This window comes from Gadus chalcogrammus, chromosome 13, assembly GCF_026213295.1.
Source record: "Gadus chalcogrammus isolate NIFS_2021 chromosome 13, NIFS_Gcha_1.0, whole genome shotgun sequence".
Classification (NCBI taxonomy): Eukaryota; Metazoa; Chordata; class Actinopteri; order Gadiformes; family Gadidae; genus Gadus; species Gadus chalcogrammus.
In genome coordinates, this window is record NC_079424.1 from 15240898 (window position 1) to 15255098 (window position 14201).

The window sequence follows — 14201 nt, forward strand, 5'->3', positions numbered from 1 at the left end:
GCTTGATCAGTTAAATTACATTTTTCTTATGGGAATGGATGAAAATCGATTTACCATCATTTTAGGAGACATGTCTTCATAAGGTTTAAATTAAAGGATACACCTTAATGGTATTCATTACAAAAATGTCATGCAATTTAGTCTGGCTTTAGCTCAATAGATCATCCCTTTGAATGTACCAACTGCTATCAAGTGCAATTTGACTGTTAAACCTTGATACCAAAGAATGACCTGCTATACTTCGCAACCATTTGGGTCCTCGGGACTATTCAGTAGTTCTATACATAGAACTACTGAATAGTCCCGAAAAAAGTTTTTGCTTAAACGCATGTTTATTCACATCAACGCCATAAGAGGTTGACCCTGACATAATTAGTTTCATCTTAATAAAAATGTAACACATTTTTATTTACAGTGCCTCTGAACCTGGATTGCGTCAAAGCATACTTAATCAAAAATTAAGTACGTTTACGTCCAGCTCTTGCTCCAACGTTCACTGATGTGTTATATATCCCAAACCAATAGAGATAATGTTACAATCTTTTTTGAATTATTATACTACCAAAACTATGATCGGGTCGTGTGTTATTTACCTTTATATTGTTGATCGCATCGATAATATAGCCTAGTGGTCAGTTGCAATGGCTGCTCCATGGTGTCAACACCTCTGCCTGCGCGGTGTACCTAGAAACGCTAGGTAAGATGCTAGGTCATTATTCGTATTCTAAGGGAAAGCTGTCCTTAAATTTGCCATTAACGAATTAGGATTGAAAACATTCCCAGAGTGAATGCATTGCAAAGGCCTTAAGGTGCATCCTGAGATCCCCCCTCAGTATGGACCGATCTTTAAAATAATTGTAAGCAAGTCCCAATACAGTCAATTGGAAAGGTCAGGAATACTCAAATGGAAAAAATAACTAAAAGGAATTAACCCAAATTGAAAAACTTTTATTATGTCAATTACAGTAACGTTTTGCTTGAGGTCATTAGGGATACCGGTCTTTGTTCATCCTAAAATACATATTGCTAAAAGGCAAAACATGTACGAATATTTCTCATGGAAACATAAATTACCTTACCTAAATGATATTCCATTAAGGGTCCTTCTCTAAAACATGCTACAAGCCATGGAGCACTGCCCCCATCTGCATCATGGTTGGTTCACATATGGTCCAGAGTGAGAAGTGGGAAGAGAATTGTTAAAAGGAAACAATACACCTTATTTTGTTGCTGTAGAGGGACTTGACTGTACATCATTACATGCACTACACACAGTCTCAAAAAAGACGCCTCAACGAAAACGTTGAAAGTTATGGTAGACCAGCATTATTCCTGAAAGTAATCAAATATTTCAAGAGTTCTCGAGAAATATCACAATGATTATGATCGGCGTGTAAATCCCCCAGAAAATTCAAACCTGTGCTTTTCTTTTTGGCATAGCATAATACAGAAAACTACTTTAGAGTTCAATTAAAAGGAAAACAAATAATCAGAATAGTTTTCCAACAACCTATGGTGTGGCAAACCATGTGTCACTTGTGTACAACAGTACACATACAGGTAACATTACATATTATTGATCTAACTAGAATTTTGGCAGCTCATTTAAAGTGCTGTAAGAATGACACATTAGTTTCATTTATGTTTTCTTCCGGTGGGGAGGGGCACTTAACCCAAAGTGTTAGAAAAAATAATGGACATTTCTGGCAGTATTTTTCCAAATCTGGTAACCTACATTCTTTACAAAAGGAGGGCCCTTACATTACCACCATTTTGTTATCGGAACCAATCAAAACAATGTTACGTTGTTCAGGTAAGCACAATAGAAGAAAGCGAGAATATACTTGAGTTGAGAGCAAAACAAAGCCGCCAGGCCACACACACACACCCAGCCATTTCCATGTACACGTTTTCAACACATACAGACATATACAGTGTTCCTGAGGACCAAGTTCTGCAGTAAGCCACTGCCGTTTCACCTTTGTTTCCCAAAAAAAAAAAAAAAAAAAAATGGATATATTCTACAATATAATGACTAGAAAATCTTAAAATCAAAAACATACATATTCATTTTTAACTCAATGTTACTTATGTAGACGTGGGACATGACATGATATGGAAGAATGGCTTTTTTTTCTAGTTTATATGCATCTATTCAGCACATGCATGATACTCTGGAAACATCTGAAGATCAATTAAAACAAATAAACAAATAGGACGTAGAACGGAAAAGAGACACCAAACTAGTTTTGCGTACTGATACATGATTGCCATTTGCAATATATCAGTTTTAAAACAACAGAACCCTAATGTTGTCGTGTCTAGTACTGACACAGATTTGTAACCAAAAACTCAATGTCTTTTAGTCAGGTTTTTTCTTTTAAATTCATCAGGGTTTTTTTGCAGGTGGCTTAAATCCAGGCTCAGTTGAGAGTATAAATGGAAGATTAAGAGGACTCCCTCTTCACAGCCAGCGAGGCCATAGCGAGCAAACAGACTTCACTAGCGTTGGCCGCTATACAGTCTTCGCTAATGGGCCACCTTGGTGCTCTCAGCACCAAGTGTTAGTCCGGAACATCTCACAAAGGGAGGGTGAGCATCACATTCCCAGGCAATGACCAGCATGTCTGCATAGCTCACTTCAACGGCGTCTCCTGGAAAAACACAAGAGTACAAAAGCAATGTTATTGCTTGGATCAATGGTCTCAATTGATGCACCTGGCGTTTTTTTGCGTCAGGGGACAGGATGGGACCTCGATATCATTGACTTGATCGAGGACATGATATTTTTTACTAGGACCTTGACTTAAAATAACTAAACAAGCAAATATTAAAAACATTTATTCACCCTAAGCAAATTCTGTTTGTACTCCAATTAAAATATTTGAATCTACTTAAAATGGTGCATTAGTCAATAACACACCTGAGGCTCTTTTGTCTCCGGGACGAGCGGCTGCTCGGTTTTCACCTCCACGGTAGCCACCGTGTTGACGCTCTGCAGGCTCCTGGTGACCGGTCCGCCCACCCTCTCCCTGGTTCGCAGGGAAAAGCGCTCCTCCTTTTTCGCCTGCTGCCCGAGCGGAGAGTTGCCCTCTGGGGCCTTCTTGGGCGCCGCCTCCTTCCCCATGCGCTGTGCTTTCACAGCAGGTCGCTGCGCCGGGTCACTTGGAGTGTCTGGGACCGGCATGGCAGGAGGTGGTGGTGGTGGTGGAGAGTGAGCTTGGCCCTTCTTCTTTTTTTTACCAGTCACCGCTGGTGAGGCCGGGAACGAGGCAGGTCTTTTAGGCCGGCCCACGGGAGCGCCTGTTCTTCCCTTGCTGGCCGGCAGGAGTTCAGGCTCGGCAGCACCGTAGCTGCGAGCCCGGGTCTTCCCAAGCGGTTTGGGCTCCGAATCGGGGGCGTCCGCATCTGTGGCTTTCCTTCTCAGGCTCATTTGGGGTGCATCCTGTTTAACGTCCCCTTTCTTGCTCTTTTTGGGCTCAGGCTTCATGGGACAGCTGATGGCAATGTGTTTGCTGAGACTGGCGGGGTAGGTGAACTCGCGGCTGCAGTGAGGGCAGATGTGCGGCTCGGGGTCCTGCTCCTCCACTTTAACAGAAGCCTTTTTCACACTGCTGGCCGTTTTGTTTTTCTGTGAAATCGCCTTTTGGACCAACTGGTTCTTCTTCTTGTTAAGGGAACTCATTTTGGCTTTGCCAGAGGCCTCTTGATTGAAATTGAGTCTCTTAGGCTGGCCCATTCGACGGAAAGCACTTTGTCCGGCGCTGGCCGCGGCTGGTGACAAGGCGCCATTCTGTGGCTTCACTATTTGTTTAAGAGGGATGGGATTCTTCTTAGGAGTGTAGCGCTTCTTATCGCTAGCGTTCGCACAGGCTAATATGTGCTTGTGCAGCTCAGGCATGTTGTCAAAACTGTTGCCACACTTTGTGCAGCGGATGGCTGTGCTGAAGGTTTGCGGTATGTTGTGGGTGGTGAAGTTGGTGGCCGAGGCAACAGAGCCGGCGTGGGATCGGCTGTGGTAGGGGAAAGGCGGCGGCTTAAAGCTAGGGTAGTGTTGATTGAGGCCGAGGCGGACGTCGGGGCCTTTGGGCTTCCCTCCCTCAGAGGCCATGATTTTTATTGTAGTGTACAGTTCCTCTGAGGAGTCCTCTGGCTCCGGCTCATCGTCTGCCGACTTTCCGTTAACCTCAGGGGCCTTTTCAGTGGGCTCCCTCTCTGGAGCTGCTTCCTCCTCGCTCTCTGGTGCTGGTGTGGAGGGTCGGCTCTCCTCTTTGGCCCTGGATGGGTCTGTGTAGTTGTGTGGCCTCAGTTTGCCACTTTCCACCGTGGTGTGCGTGCAGGTCTGACTCGGATGCAGATCCTTCTGATGCTGCTCCAGGTTACAGAGAAAGGCAAACTCCTTCGAGCATTCGGAGCACACGAAGATCCGGCCTACGCCGTGTAGGGACGTTCGATGAGCTAGCAGGGCCCGGGCCTCCACAAACAAATGCACACAGAATTCACATTTATAAGGCCAATCAACAGCGTGGGCAACGATGTGCCCGTTCAGAGTTTTTATGGAGGGGAATGGTTCTTCACAGACGTTGCATTCAAAGGTCTTGCAGAAGGTCTCCGAATCCTCTCCCTTCTCCTTGGGAGTTTCTTTTACAGCAGGACATGTCGAGTCATCTGCGTCATGGCTTATGTCCGTCATCCCCTCCAAGTAGTGAACGGGATCCTTCTTTTTCACGGGCAGAACAACAGATGGCGACAGCGTTGGTGGGGATGTATTGTGCGATGTGGTTGTAGATGTGGGCACTGCAGGCGAGTGTGGTTGGGATGTTAAAGGCGCAGAGTCAGGGGACAAGGACTTGGCATCTGTTATGGAGCCGGGGTCTTTACTCTCCGGCTTGCCGTTGGTCAGACAATTGTCTTGTTTCTGTAGAACTTCAAACTCCACAGTGGGAGGCTCTGCTGGTGTGGGCTGAGTTGGGCTAGGAGTGGATGAGCTCTTTAGAGGATCTTTGACTGGTGTGTGAGGGGCTGAATCAAGTTGCTCGTGATTCTCATCAACACTGTGCTGGACTTCTTGAGCCATCGATGTCTCCTCCTCCGTATCAGACGGAACCTCGTCCACATTGGACCTGGGAGAGCTCTTGGGTGATAGCACCGGGAGAGGTCTGGACACAGAGCAGTCGGAGGGCTCTGAACGAGGAGAGCTAGGCATATCTGGTGGTATGGTGGGCAGAACTGGGGGAGGGGGTGTTGGGGAGGTCATGCTGGAAGTGGCGGGGGAGGAGGGGTTCATGGTGACAGGCGTGAGGGAGGGCGGCGATGGGTGGGCCGATTCCGACGTCATGCTTGGGGAGAGAGGCTGAAGTGGCCCGAGGCTCGACAAGGCAGCGGGGCCCTCTTCTCCTGCCGAGGTGAGGCCAGCATACTCATTCATCAGAACCTTCTCAAGCATGCTCGTGTTTGGCTTTCTCTTCTTGGTCGGTGGCTGTGGTGGTGGATTGCCCTTTAACTCAGGATCCATGGTGCTCTTCCGCTGCATACTTAGATCTAGTGCAGAATCGCCCAGCGTCTTGCTAATTACGTCACTCCGCTTGCTGACAGAGCTGGACAGGTCCAAGGGTTGCTGATTGCAGGCATTTCCACCACAGTTGGAGGAAGACCGGTTAGACATGTCCTTTTCAGTGGTACAAACAGTATCTCCGTCCTCATGGATAGTAAGGTTCAACACAGGGGACAAGCGGTGGCCCTCCAGCTTTGGCACCTTAAGAGTGTACAAGCTTCCGACCTCCGCTTTAGAGATATCCAGTTTCTGTGTGGGACTGAGCTGTGGGGAAGACGGAGGAGAGGATGTTCTCCTCTTGAACCGACCCGAGGCCCCTGGCAGTGAGGTGACCGACAGAGGGGAGGCCAGTCTATGGCTGTCTCCTATCTGGGAAATGGTGGACATCTGACTGTCCTGTGACTGAAGGAGCTGTTTCAGCTTAGGGGAAAGATAGACTGTTTTTTCTTTTTGAAATGCTAATGATTCTGTGGACTGGGAGAACAGTCCGCCTACTAATACATTTGATGAGGAAGAGGTTGATGATGATGATGAGGAAGAAGATGCAGAAAATCCTGTTTCATTTTCCATTTTGAGAGATGGAATAAGAGGCGGTGTCGTAGTTCTCCTTTTTGATGTTGGCTGACCGAGGTTGGACACCAACGGTTTTCCAGCAATAGGTTTGCTCTCCACTTTGAATGCCTGGCTGATTTGACTGGGGCTGATTATCATTGCATCAAGGCCAAACAGTGCTGCAGACCTAGAATTGACCTCTATCACCTCACAGTTGCTAACTGTACTGGTTGACAAAATTTTTCCATCAATGTAGAAGCTCAGATTTTCAGAGATATTTTTGGATATGTCCACTACATATTCATCTCTGTCAGCCTCGTCTTCTGTGTCGGCGCTGGGCACATAGACAGGGGGGGGGCTGCCACTGGGGGATTCATTTGGCAGCCTCTGGACCGACACTTCCTGGGGCAGCATGCCTTTCCTGCGTACACCCTTTGGCAGTAAGTGGCGCTCATGTATTCTTCTCTGGTGCCTTCGCATGTTGGTGTGAGTGCCAAAGGCCTTATTACAGTATTTACAGGGATGCAGTTCCTTGGACTCACCATACTCTTCCAATGTAAAAGGTCGGTCAGCTTCAGGCCTAGACTCTTTCTTTGCCAACTCAGGGATGGGCTGATGCGCTACTGGAAATTGAGAGCCTATGGCTATGTAATTGGTCGGACTTGTGTATTCAGGACTTGAACCACCAGCCTTTCCTCCTGAACTAAGGAGATTGGCAGTTCCTGCCAAGGAGCCGGGCTTCTTCTTAGCCCCACTCTCATGCCTTCTCTCGTGCCTCCGCCGTCCAACCTGTGAGCCAAAGGACTTTCCGCAGTAGCGGCACTTGAAGAGGTGCGTCTGTTGGTTGGCTGTGGTGTGAATGTGTATGTGTCGCTCAAGACCCTGTTTGGTGGAAAAGTGGCGCTCACAGTGCAGGCATGGATGAGACTCTCCCTGGAGGTCACCTTCAAGGTCGCCGTCAGGGTCATGATCAAAGTCGATATCCGCATCCAGGCTTTCCAGTTCCTGGCCCTGCAGAGAGGCAGAATCCGACTTAGGTTGCAAGTCCTGGGGACTCTCCCCGCCAGGTTTACCGCAGTTAGGAAACTGTTCCTCTTCTTCTCTCGACTCAGCTGTCAAAGATGTCTCCTGAGGAGTTTGCATAGTTGGCAGCTGTTGTGGTTCGACTGCATCGCCTGCTTTGTCGACCCTAGTCTCCAGCTCCTCCTCCTTCCCATCAATCATGACCACAGACATGTCCTGCACATCTGTAGGAGCAGGACTTTCAACAGGAGCAGGATTCATCTCTGCATGCACAGGACCTGAAGAAGAAGGCCTCTCGTCCACCTCCTCCTTAGGACCTGAGGAAAATGATGCGAAAAAAGGTAGAAAAGTCAGGCTACAATTGATTTCTGACAGTTGAGGCGGTGTGGCAACATTTGGAAACTAAGTAAGATCCAGACACTTTCTTCCCATCCTCATTGTTTCAGCATTGCATGTTCAGAGATGTTGAAATCATACAGATTGAAAAAAAACGATCATGTGATGCCTAATATAACCTTAAACCTTCAAAAGGAATCATAGAGAGCTAAGGGGCCGAAGTCAAATTCCTCGTTTGTTCGCAAACCTGGCCAATAAAGCTGAATCTGATTCTGAATCTGAATTTTCTATTGACTAAGCTGTACGGTAAATGCCTGGAAAACACTGTTGAGCCTGTGTATCATGGTTTATCCCAACACTACATTAATCAATTGTAAAGCTTTATAATAACTCCCCACAGTAACACAAAAGAGTTCAATAAAATGAAAACAATGTTTTGTTTAAGAACAAAAATCTTGGTCACACCTATATTCAATAAAAGGCTATTTGACCAACATGTTCATAGACACAACAAATTGTGGGCCAAGATATTACGTATGGAAACTAGACGGTCAAGAAGTAGACACAAGTTTTAAGATATCCATTTTATGCACAACACTAACCTTGTTCCCCTTCCCACATCTCTGTCATGGGTTAAGTTTCACTTGTTTGCTTGAATCCTCCCAAACCAGCCCGCCTGGCTGTCTCCAAAAGATTTGTTCTGGCTGTAGGTGCACACAACACATTAATATGGGTTAATAAGGTCTGAATATGCTTACAAACATAGACTCAAAAAATCCAAAAAGGGAAAGAATAAAGGAAATGCAAAGCTAGATAAACGAAGATATAAAACACCCACTACAGGCATTGAATAGACATTGTCGCACATTAACTGCATTCATGCCAAAATCTGAAGAAAGATGAGGTAAAATTACACAAAAGTTAAATAATCTATTATTGGAGCATAACAATCGTAACGTCATCACCTCAATTTAACCGAGTCTGCTTTGAAAATCAAATACAACTATATGACATAGTAGTCACACTGACACAATGAGTGGATGTGATGTTGGCCATTATCCAGCATGGAGACTGAGTTTTAAGTGTGTCCTGTTCCAGGTGGCTGTGGCTTGAGCTACTAATCACAAGGGTGTGTCAAAAGAGAACATTCAGCCAGGCCTAGAACTCATGTACAGAGAGGCCTGTTCAGATCAGACCACTGGCATGGTTAAGGGCTTCTGCTAGATGTACAGCAGCCGGAACATCTCAGATGGGGACAAGGAGTAAATACACCATGGCGACAAAAAAACGAATTATATCCATTTGCAGTGACTGGATATGGTAATTTCTCGGAATTAGGATTAAATGGTCTTTATCTTTGAAAAATGCTTTTGAAAAAAAACATATTTCTGTGAGTATTTCAATAACATAAGTAATTTGTTTGAAATGCTTTGCCCCACATCCCACCAAGTCATTTATTATAGAGGTGTGAACCCATACACAACATAGGGCTACATTTCCTCAAATTTGAACCTTTTAAATTAACTTTAAATTAAAGCTCTTTAGAGCAAAAAATTGGGCACAAAAATAACACATACTACAACAGTATGTGAAATGTTGAAGACTTCCTGTTCTCCTTAAGGGGCCATATTACACTTCTACATTATAGTTCACTTCAAAGTTATTTAAATCCATCTCAAACAGGTCATTAAACTCGCAGTCTAATATAGAGGATTGTTGACTGTTAAGTTTAGCTCTTGTTTGGGCGTCTTCAACCTAATCAAACACACCATGCAATTGCTATTTGAGCAAATTTTTGGGCCAGTAATGCCCAAAGAAATTCATTTTCAGAACTTCAAATCAACACATTCGCAACGATATGGAACAATTAATTAACTATTTGCGGCCAACATAATATGCTTTTGAAGCAATTGAATCGTAACACCGTAGCGACATAATGTAGTATTAGCAATGCGTTACTTTCTCCGTGGTTCATCTTTGCTCTGAATTTTGATGTAGCCTGAGCCATGTCAGTATGTATGCCTGACGTGCGCCTACACCTAGCCTGTTAGCTGGAATGCTAGTTTGCAACATCTAGTTTGACAACTAGCTGAACAGGTTATTCTAAGCCCAATATGGCCGAGTTGATATTTTTACATTAACTTGATGCAACGAAAACATGATGTATGAAGCGGTAATGCTACATGTAGAAAATAACTGCGTCTGCAGCAAAGATTACAAGGCGGTTTTGCTAAGTACCTAGGCCACTCTCAGAGCGGATGGATGGACCTCAGGAAAGGTCACATCCTAGACAACGTCACGAGCTACAGGCTCCATAAACCTCCTCAAAGTTGTACACACACTCGCCACAGTTTCACCCATTGTTCCCGACCACCAGCCTTCAGGTAGGCATGTTTGTTAAGACCAAGCGAGTTACCGCGACTAGTTTCATTTCGGATTCCTCAGGAGAGAAAGCCCAAACATCGCAAGCGATAGGAGCTAACAACTGGTAGCTATTAGCCATCTGCCTCGCTAGCTCCTGAATCCAACTTCCAAGTCGATGGCAAAGAAAGCTATTCCTTGTGATTCAACATGGCGACTTTTAACATAGCGACTCGCTCATAACAAAAACCGAATAGAGTCCCGTATTGGCAAAACGGGGGCCTTACCTCGTTTAGCTCGGGTGAAATTTTCTTGCTCAGGCTGCTGACTCTTTCTTCCTCTAGTGCAGCTGTTATCTCCGGGTTGTCTTGTACACTGTACCGCACTAGCAGCTCCTCTCCTGGCCCGATAGGCTGGAACAATGAGAGATGACAACAGGCACCAATCACAGTCGGCCTTGCTACTAGATACTAGAAACATTTAGGCTGTTTACGCTCTAATCTGTCACATTTGAGAGTCGGGGCATTTTTTTTGGAGGTAATGTTAAGACATTATATCGTTATAAATACAAACATGTTCATTTCCAAAAGTGTCAGGAGGAGATATGGTACACCAGTTGAGTTCAATGACGAAAATATATAACCTTCAACAAGTCATTGAATTGATAAAATGAAATACCTTTTGTTGGTCTTTTCAAACATAATTCAAGCCAGCAGTCACTTTGGTTCGAATTTGGTGTGGAAGCCAGACATGAATTAAGATTTTGTGTTGGCATCTGTTGGAGGAAAGCAATACCTTTTGCAACCTACCCTCAACACTTAGTTGATTATGGCTAGTTGATCTCCAAGGGGATCATATTCTGCTCTTTAGGAGAATGTGCCCAGTTCACATAACACAGCCCGTTCCCCTTCATGGGGTCAGTGGCATCAACACACACTCTGCCTCTTTATGGGTAATAATCCTACCAAAAAAAAAAAAAAAACGTTAAAATACTTTCCCTGTATTCTTCTCCTCAATGTTACTGTGACGTCCATGGTTTGATTAAAGATTGCTACACGCGTTATTTCGTCGATTCTGTTGCCTAATAAATAGCATAATAGCATTACAGGAAATATGTCAGCATCCATTTCCTACCTCCCATATGTACACATTACTGCTCACTGCAGACCTCTTTTTCTGTCCTACAAATGGAAAGAATCTCTTGCCTTTCGGATCGCCTGTGGCCCCCACACCTAGAATATAACCTAGTACATAACCTAGTACATGACCTTGAATAAGGTCAACTTTGGTTTGGTCTCACTTGCTGAAAGCAGCATGCAGTCACACAGATCCATGCTAGAAAGTAGCTGTTATTATTAAGGAACGTTTTTTTTAATGGTAAACCCCCTTCAGGTATGTCCTATCCCACTCAAAACATTAGATCAAATAAATACCAACTAGTAGTTTATCAGATGTGGCGAAGTAGTCTGATGGACCTCAGCACAAAACAATGGAAATGATCAATGAATATTTTATTTATTGAGACTTTTAAAGTATCAACTTCAGTTGGAGATCTACTGTTGCATAATTATAACCTCAAATCAGATGTTCCCAGTTGCATACATCATTTATTCACATTGGAGGGGATTTAATCTATAGTTTACTGTCCCACTGCTATAACGGTTCCCCCTGAAAATTAACCGACATGTCTCCTTATTTAAAAAACGAAATCCCGTCTGAAACCATATGGTAGACATAGGCCTTATTCTTGAATAGTTTATGAACATCTATAATAAAGGAAACCCCTTTGGTTTTCACAGACATGTTCAAAGTACTACATAAAGGTGAAATACTAAGCATTGGATACATTATGTATTGTGAACTGTATTTTGCATAGTGTATGTTAAAATATGGGTCTGTAAATACATATATTGAAAAGAGATACGAACGAATATTTGGGTGAGATTAAGGATGTTTCTATACAAACAACACAAGCACATTGGGGGCAGGTTGATGTATTTGCAATGAGCGTACTGGTCCCAACCGAAAGGCACTGGGTTTGATTCCCAGTTTACCTGCTGCTTCATGATCTGATCTGATCATGAAGCCTATGTGAAATAACTTTGGATTACAACTGTCACCGGATGATTCAAAAGTAGTGGGCTACATAGGACTATTATAAATATACATATATTCATTAAATATGCATACATAATAGTAGACGAGTGTTAAGTATCATGTTTTGAGTCTGAGAGTCCACAAACGCAATTTTCTGTAGAACTACTTTCTAAAATAACATATTAAAACCACTTCTGTAAGCCTTATTTCAATTTCTATGGGGTTTGACAGGATGCGTTTGTTCCAAAATCCAGTGTGGTTCTAACAGACAGAAATAAGAGATTTTTTATGGAGAAAACATGTCCTCAGCTCAAGGGCACAACGCCACAAGTCAAATAAATTCTCATTCTAAACGTGTTGCCTCTGTCCACCAAATAAGTTGATTGTAATTGAACATGAAGGTTAGGGTTTTTCTAAACGAAAGATTTGATTTCTTGTTCCCCATGTAGAATTGTCTGTCACTGTCTTCCTCGCCAATGCAGCAAGCTTTATTCTCTCTTTGGCCGCAGTCCTGTTGTCTGGGAAAGCCTGCTTTCCCTAAGCACTTTAGACACTTCCCTGTTATATATGACATAGGCTCTGAGGATGTTTTGGTTGTCTATCTGCTGAAAATGGCAGATGGGGACTGAGTGGAAAGCCTCTACAATAGTTATTCATTCATATCTGATAGTAGTCTCGTTGAGAAAGGATGCTTGTGCAAACATCGATGGAACAATTTTCACGTTAGCCTGTGAAGGTATTTTTATTCTGAGGATCTCTTCAGTCTTTTCGACGCTATCGTCGCTCAAGTCTGACCAACGTAGTGGCAGATGTAGCCCATGCCAATTAAGGCTCTTTTACGGGTTAATCTTTTGTCATTGTATAATCTAAGCTGCTGCCATGCTATCAAAGATTCAGAGTTATTATGGCATTTGTGATTTTAGAAAATATTAAAATGAGGTTATTCTTCCTGTTTGTGGTGTTGATGCTGATTCTGAGGGTCTTCGTTTAGGGAATATTTTTGAGTTTAGATTAATTTGGCATGGGACAGTGTGATTTAATGGTGCAAATGTAAACCCGAAAAGGTAGGCCTACATCTTTATGAAAAATTAAACATATAGGCCTATATTAATTATATTCAAATGTAGTAGCATACATACTCGAGACAAAGAGTTTAGAACAAAAATATAACAGCATGTTGAGATTTCTAAACTAGACTGATAATTAATTAAGCCACATTTTGTCAAATGTGGGTATGTGACTGTTCACTTGGGATTGTAAATGGTAGGTATTAAAATGCTTCCAGATGTCTTAAATGTTTGCCACATGCCATACAATATACTGTATACCAGGTAAGGTCAAGCCTGTAGTGACCAGCCTTGGACCACTAGGGGCTGCTCTACTACCGCAAACAACCTCATAGCGTGTTTTTTTGTTTTTTTAAACGATTTGGTCGGTATTACTATGTTACTTAGCACATTCTTTAAAGCAACTCTCACTGTAATATCTTAAATTAAAAATATGTGTATGATAAGTTAAGTCACTTTTGGCTTAAAGATGTCCTCGGATCAAGGTGATGTGCGCTTACCCCCTCAATGTAACCTTCCAAATGAATACATCTAATAGGGACACAAGAAAGCCCTACGCTATTAAAATGTCTGACTAACTTTGATGTTTCGTAATAGAGCTCTAAAAGTTATTTATAATGTTATGTATGTACTCCTGCTTTTGAAAAAGAAAAGGGAAACATAAAGGCGAAACTGCCCCAGGGAAGGGGATCATGGTCAGTTGTAGATAAAGACCACTAGGGGGCACTTCTGTTCAGCTCTAGTATAAGATGAAATGTCTCCGGAATTCTTCTCACCCAATATTAATTATTCTGAATCTGCTGGTGAAAAAAGATGGTAGAGGTCAAGTTTATTTACTACAGATGAATTCCTCCACCACGGTTTGAGTTACGCTTTCGAATGGCTGGAGTTCCCCCCCCCAACTCGTAATAGACCACTAGAGTAAGGCTTGGGTTATCCACATTCAGTTGATTTATATGTTCATGTTGATAATACTAGTTAATGTTTTATGGTGGCTCAAGACTCAAAGTAAAATATAGAGTGGTAAAGTGGGTATACCATTTTGATATTTCCCTATATGATTTACAGAATGCCTTAGACATTGATATGTTAACAGCATCCTTTGTGTTTTACGAAAGTAAAACAAAAACATATAGTTGTCTGTATTATTCTAGTTTGCATTCTAAAAAAAGTCTGCACTAAATATTTGTATCATTGGAAAATGTCTGAAA

The 14201-nt window shown here is 43.1% G+C and overlaps 1 protein-coding gene across 2 annotated transcripts; it reads right to left on the bottom strand.

Annotated features, from left to right (window-relative positions):
* Nucleotides 1-324: 324 nt before the first annotated feature.
* On the bottom strand, nt 325-10588 carry prdm2b (PR domain containing 2, with ZNF domain b). Of its 2 annotated transcripts, XM_056605963.1 has the most exons (5): nt 10505-10588; nt 10114-10239; nt 8068-8169; nt 2924-7446; nt 325-2654 (listed from the first exon to the last, which is right to left on the bottom strand). In XM_056605963.1, exons 3-5 carry the CDS (start codon nt 8093-8095, stop codon nt 2637-2639), a joined length of 4569 nt encoding a protein of 1522 aa, XP_056461938.1. In that variant the 5' UTR covers nt 8096-8169; nt 10114-10239; nt 10505-10588; the 3' UTR covers nt 325-2636. The 2 variants fall into 2 exon arrangements, with proteins under 2 accessions (XP_056461938.1, XP_056461940.1); XM_056605965.1 differs by lacking the exon at nt 10505-10588 and having other exon boundaries at nt 10114-10255.
* Between the last annotated feature and the right edge of the window lie 3613 nt (nt 10589-14201).

Bases quoted from the DNA above. Each gene is read 5' to 3' on its own strand.
- prdm2b (XM_056605963.1), bottom strand. From the start codon at position 8,095: ATGACAGAGATGTGGGAAGGGGAACAAG. The intron at 7,447-8,067 runs GTTAGTGTTGTG...CATTTTCCTCAG, and splicing joins GATGTGGGAAGGGGAACAAG to GTCCTAAGGAGGAGGTGGAC.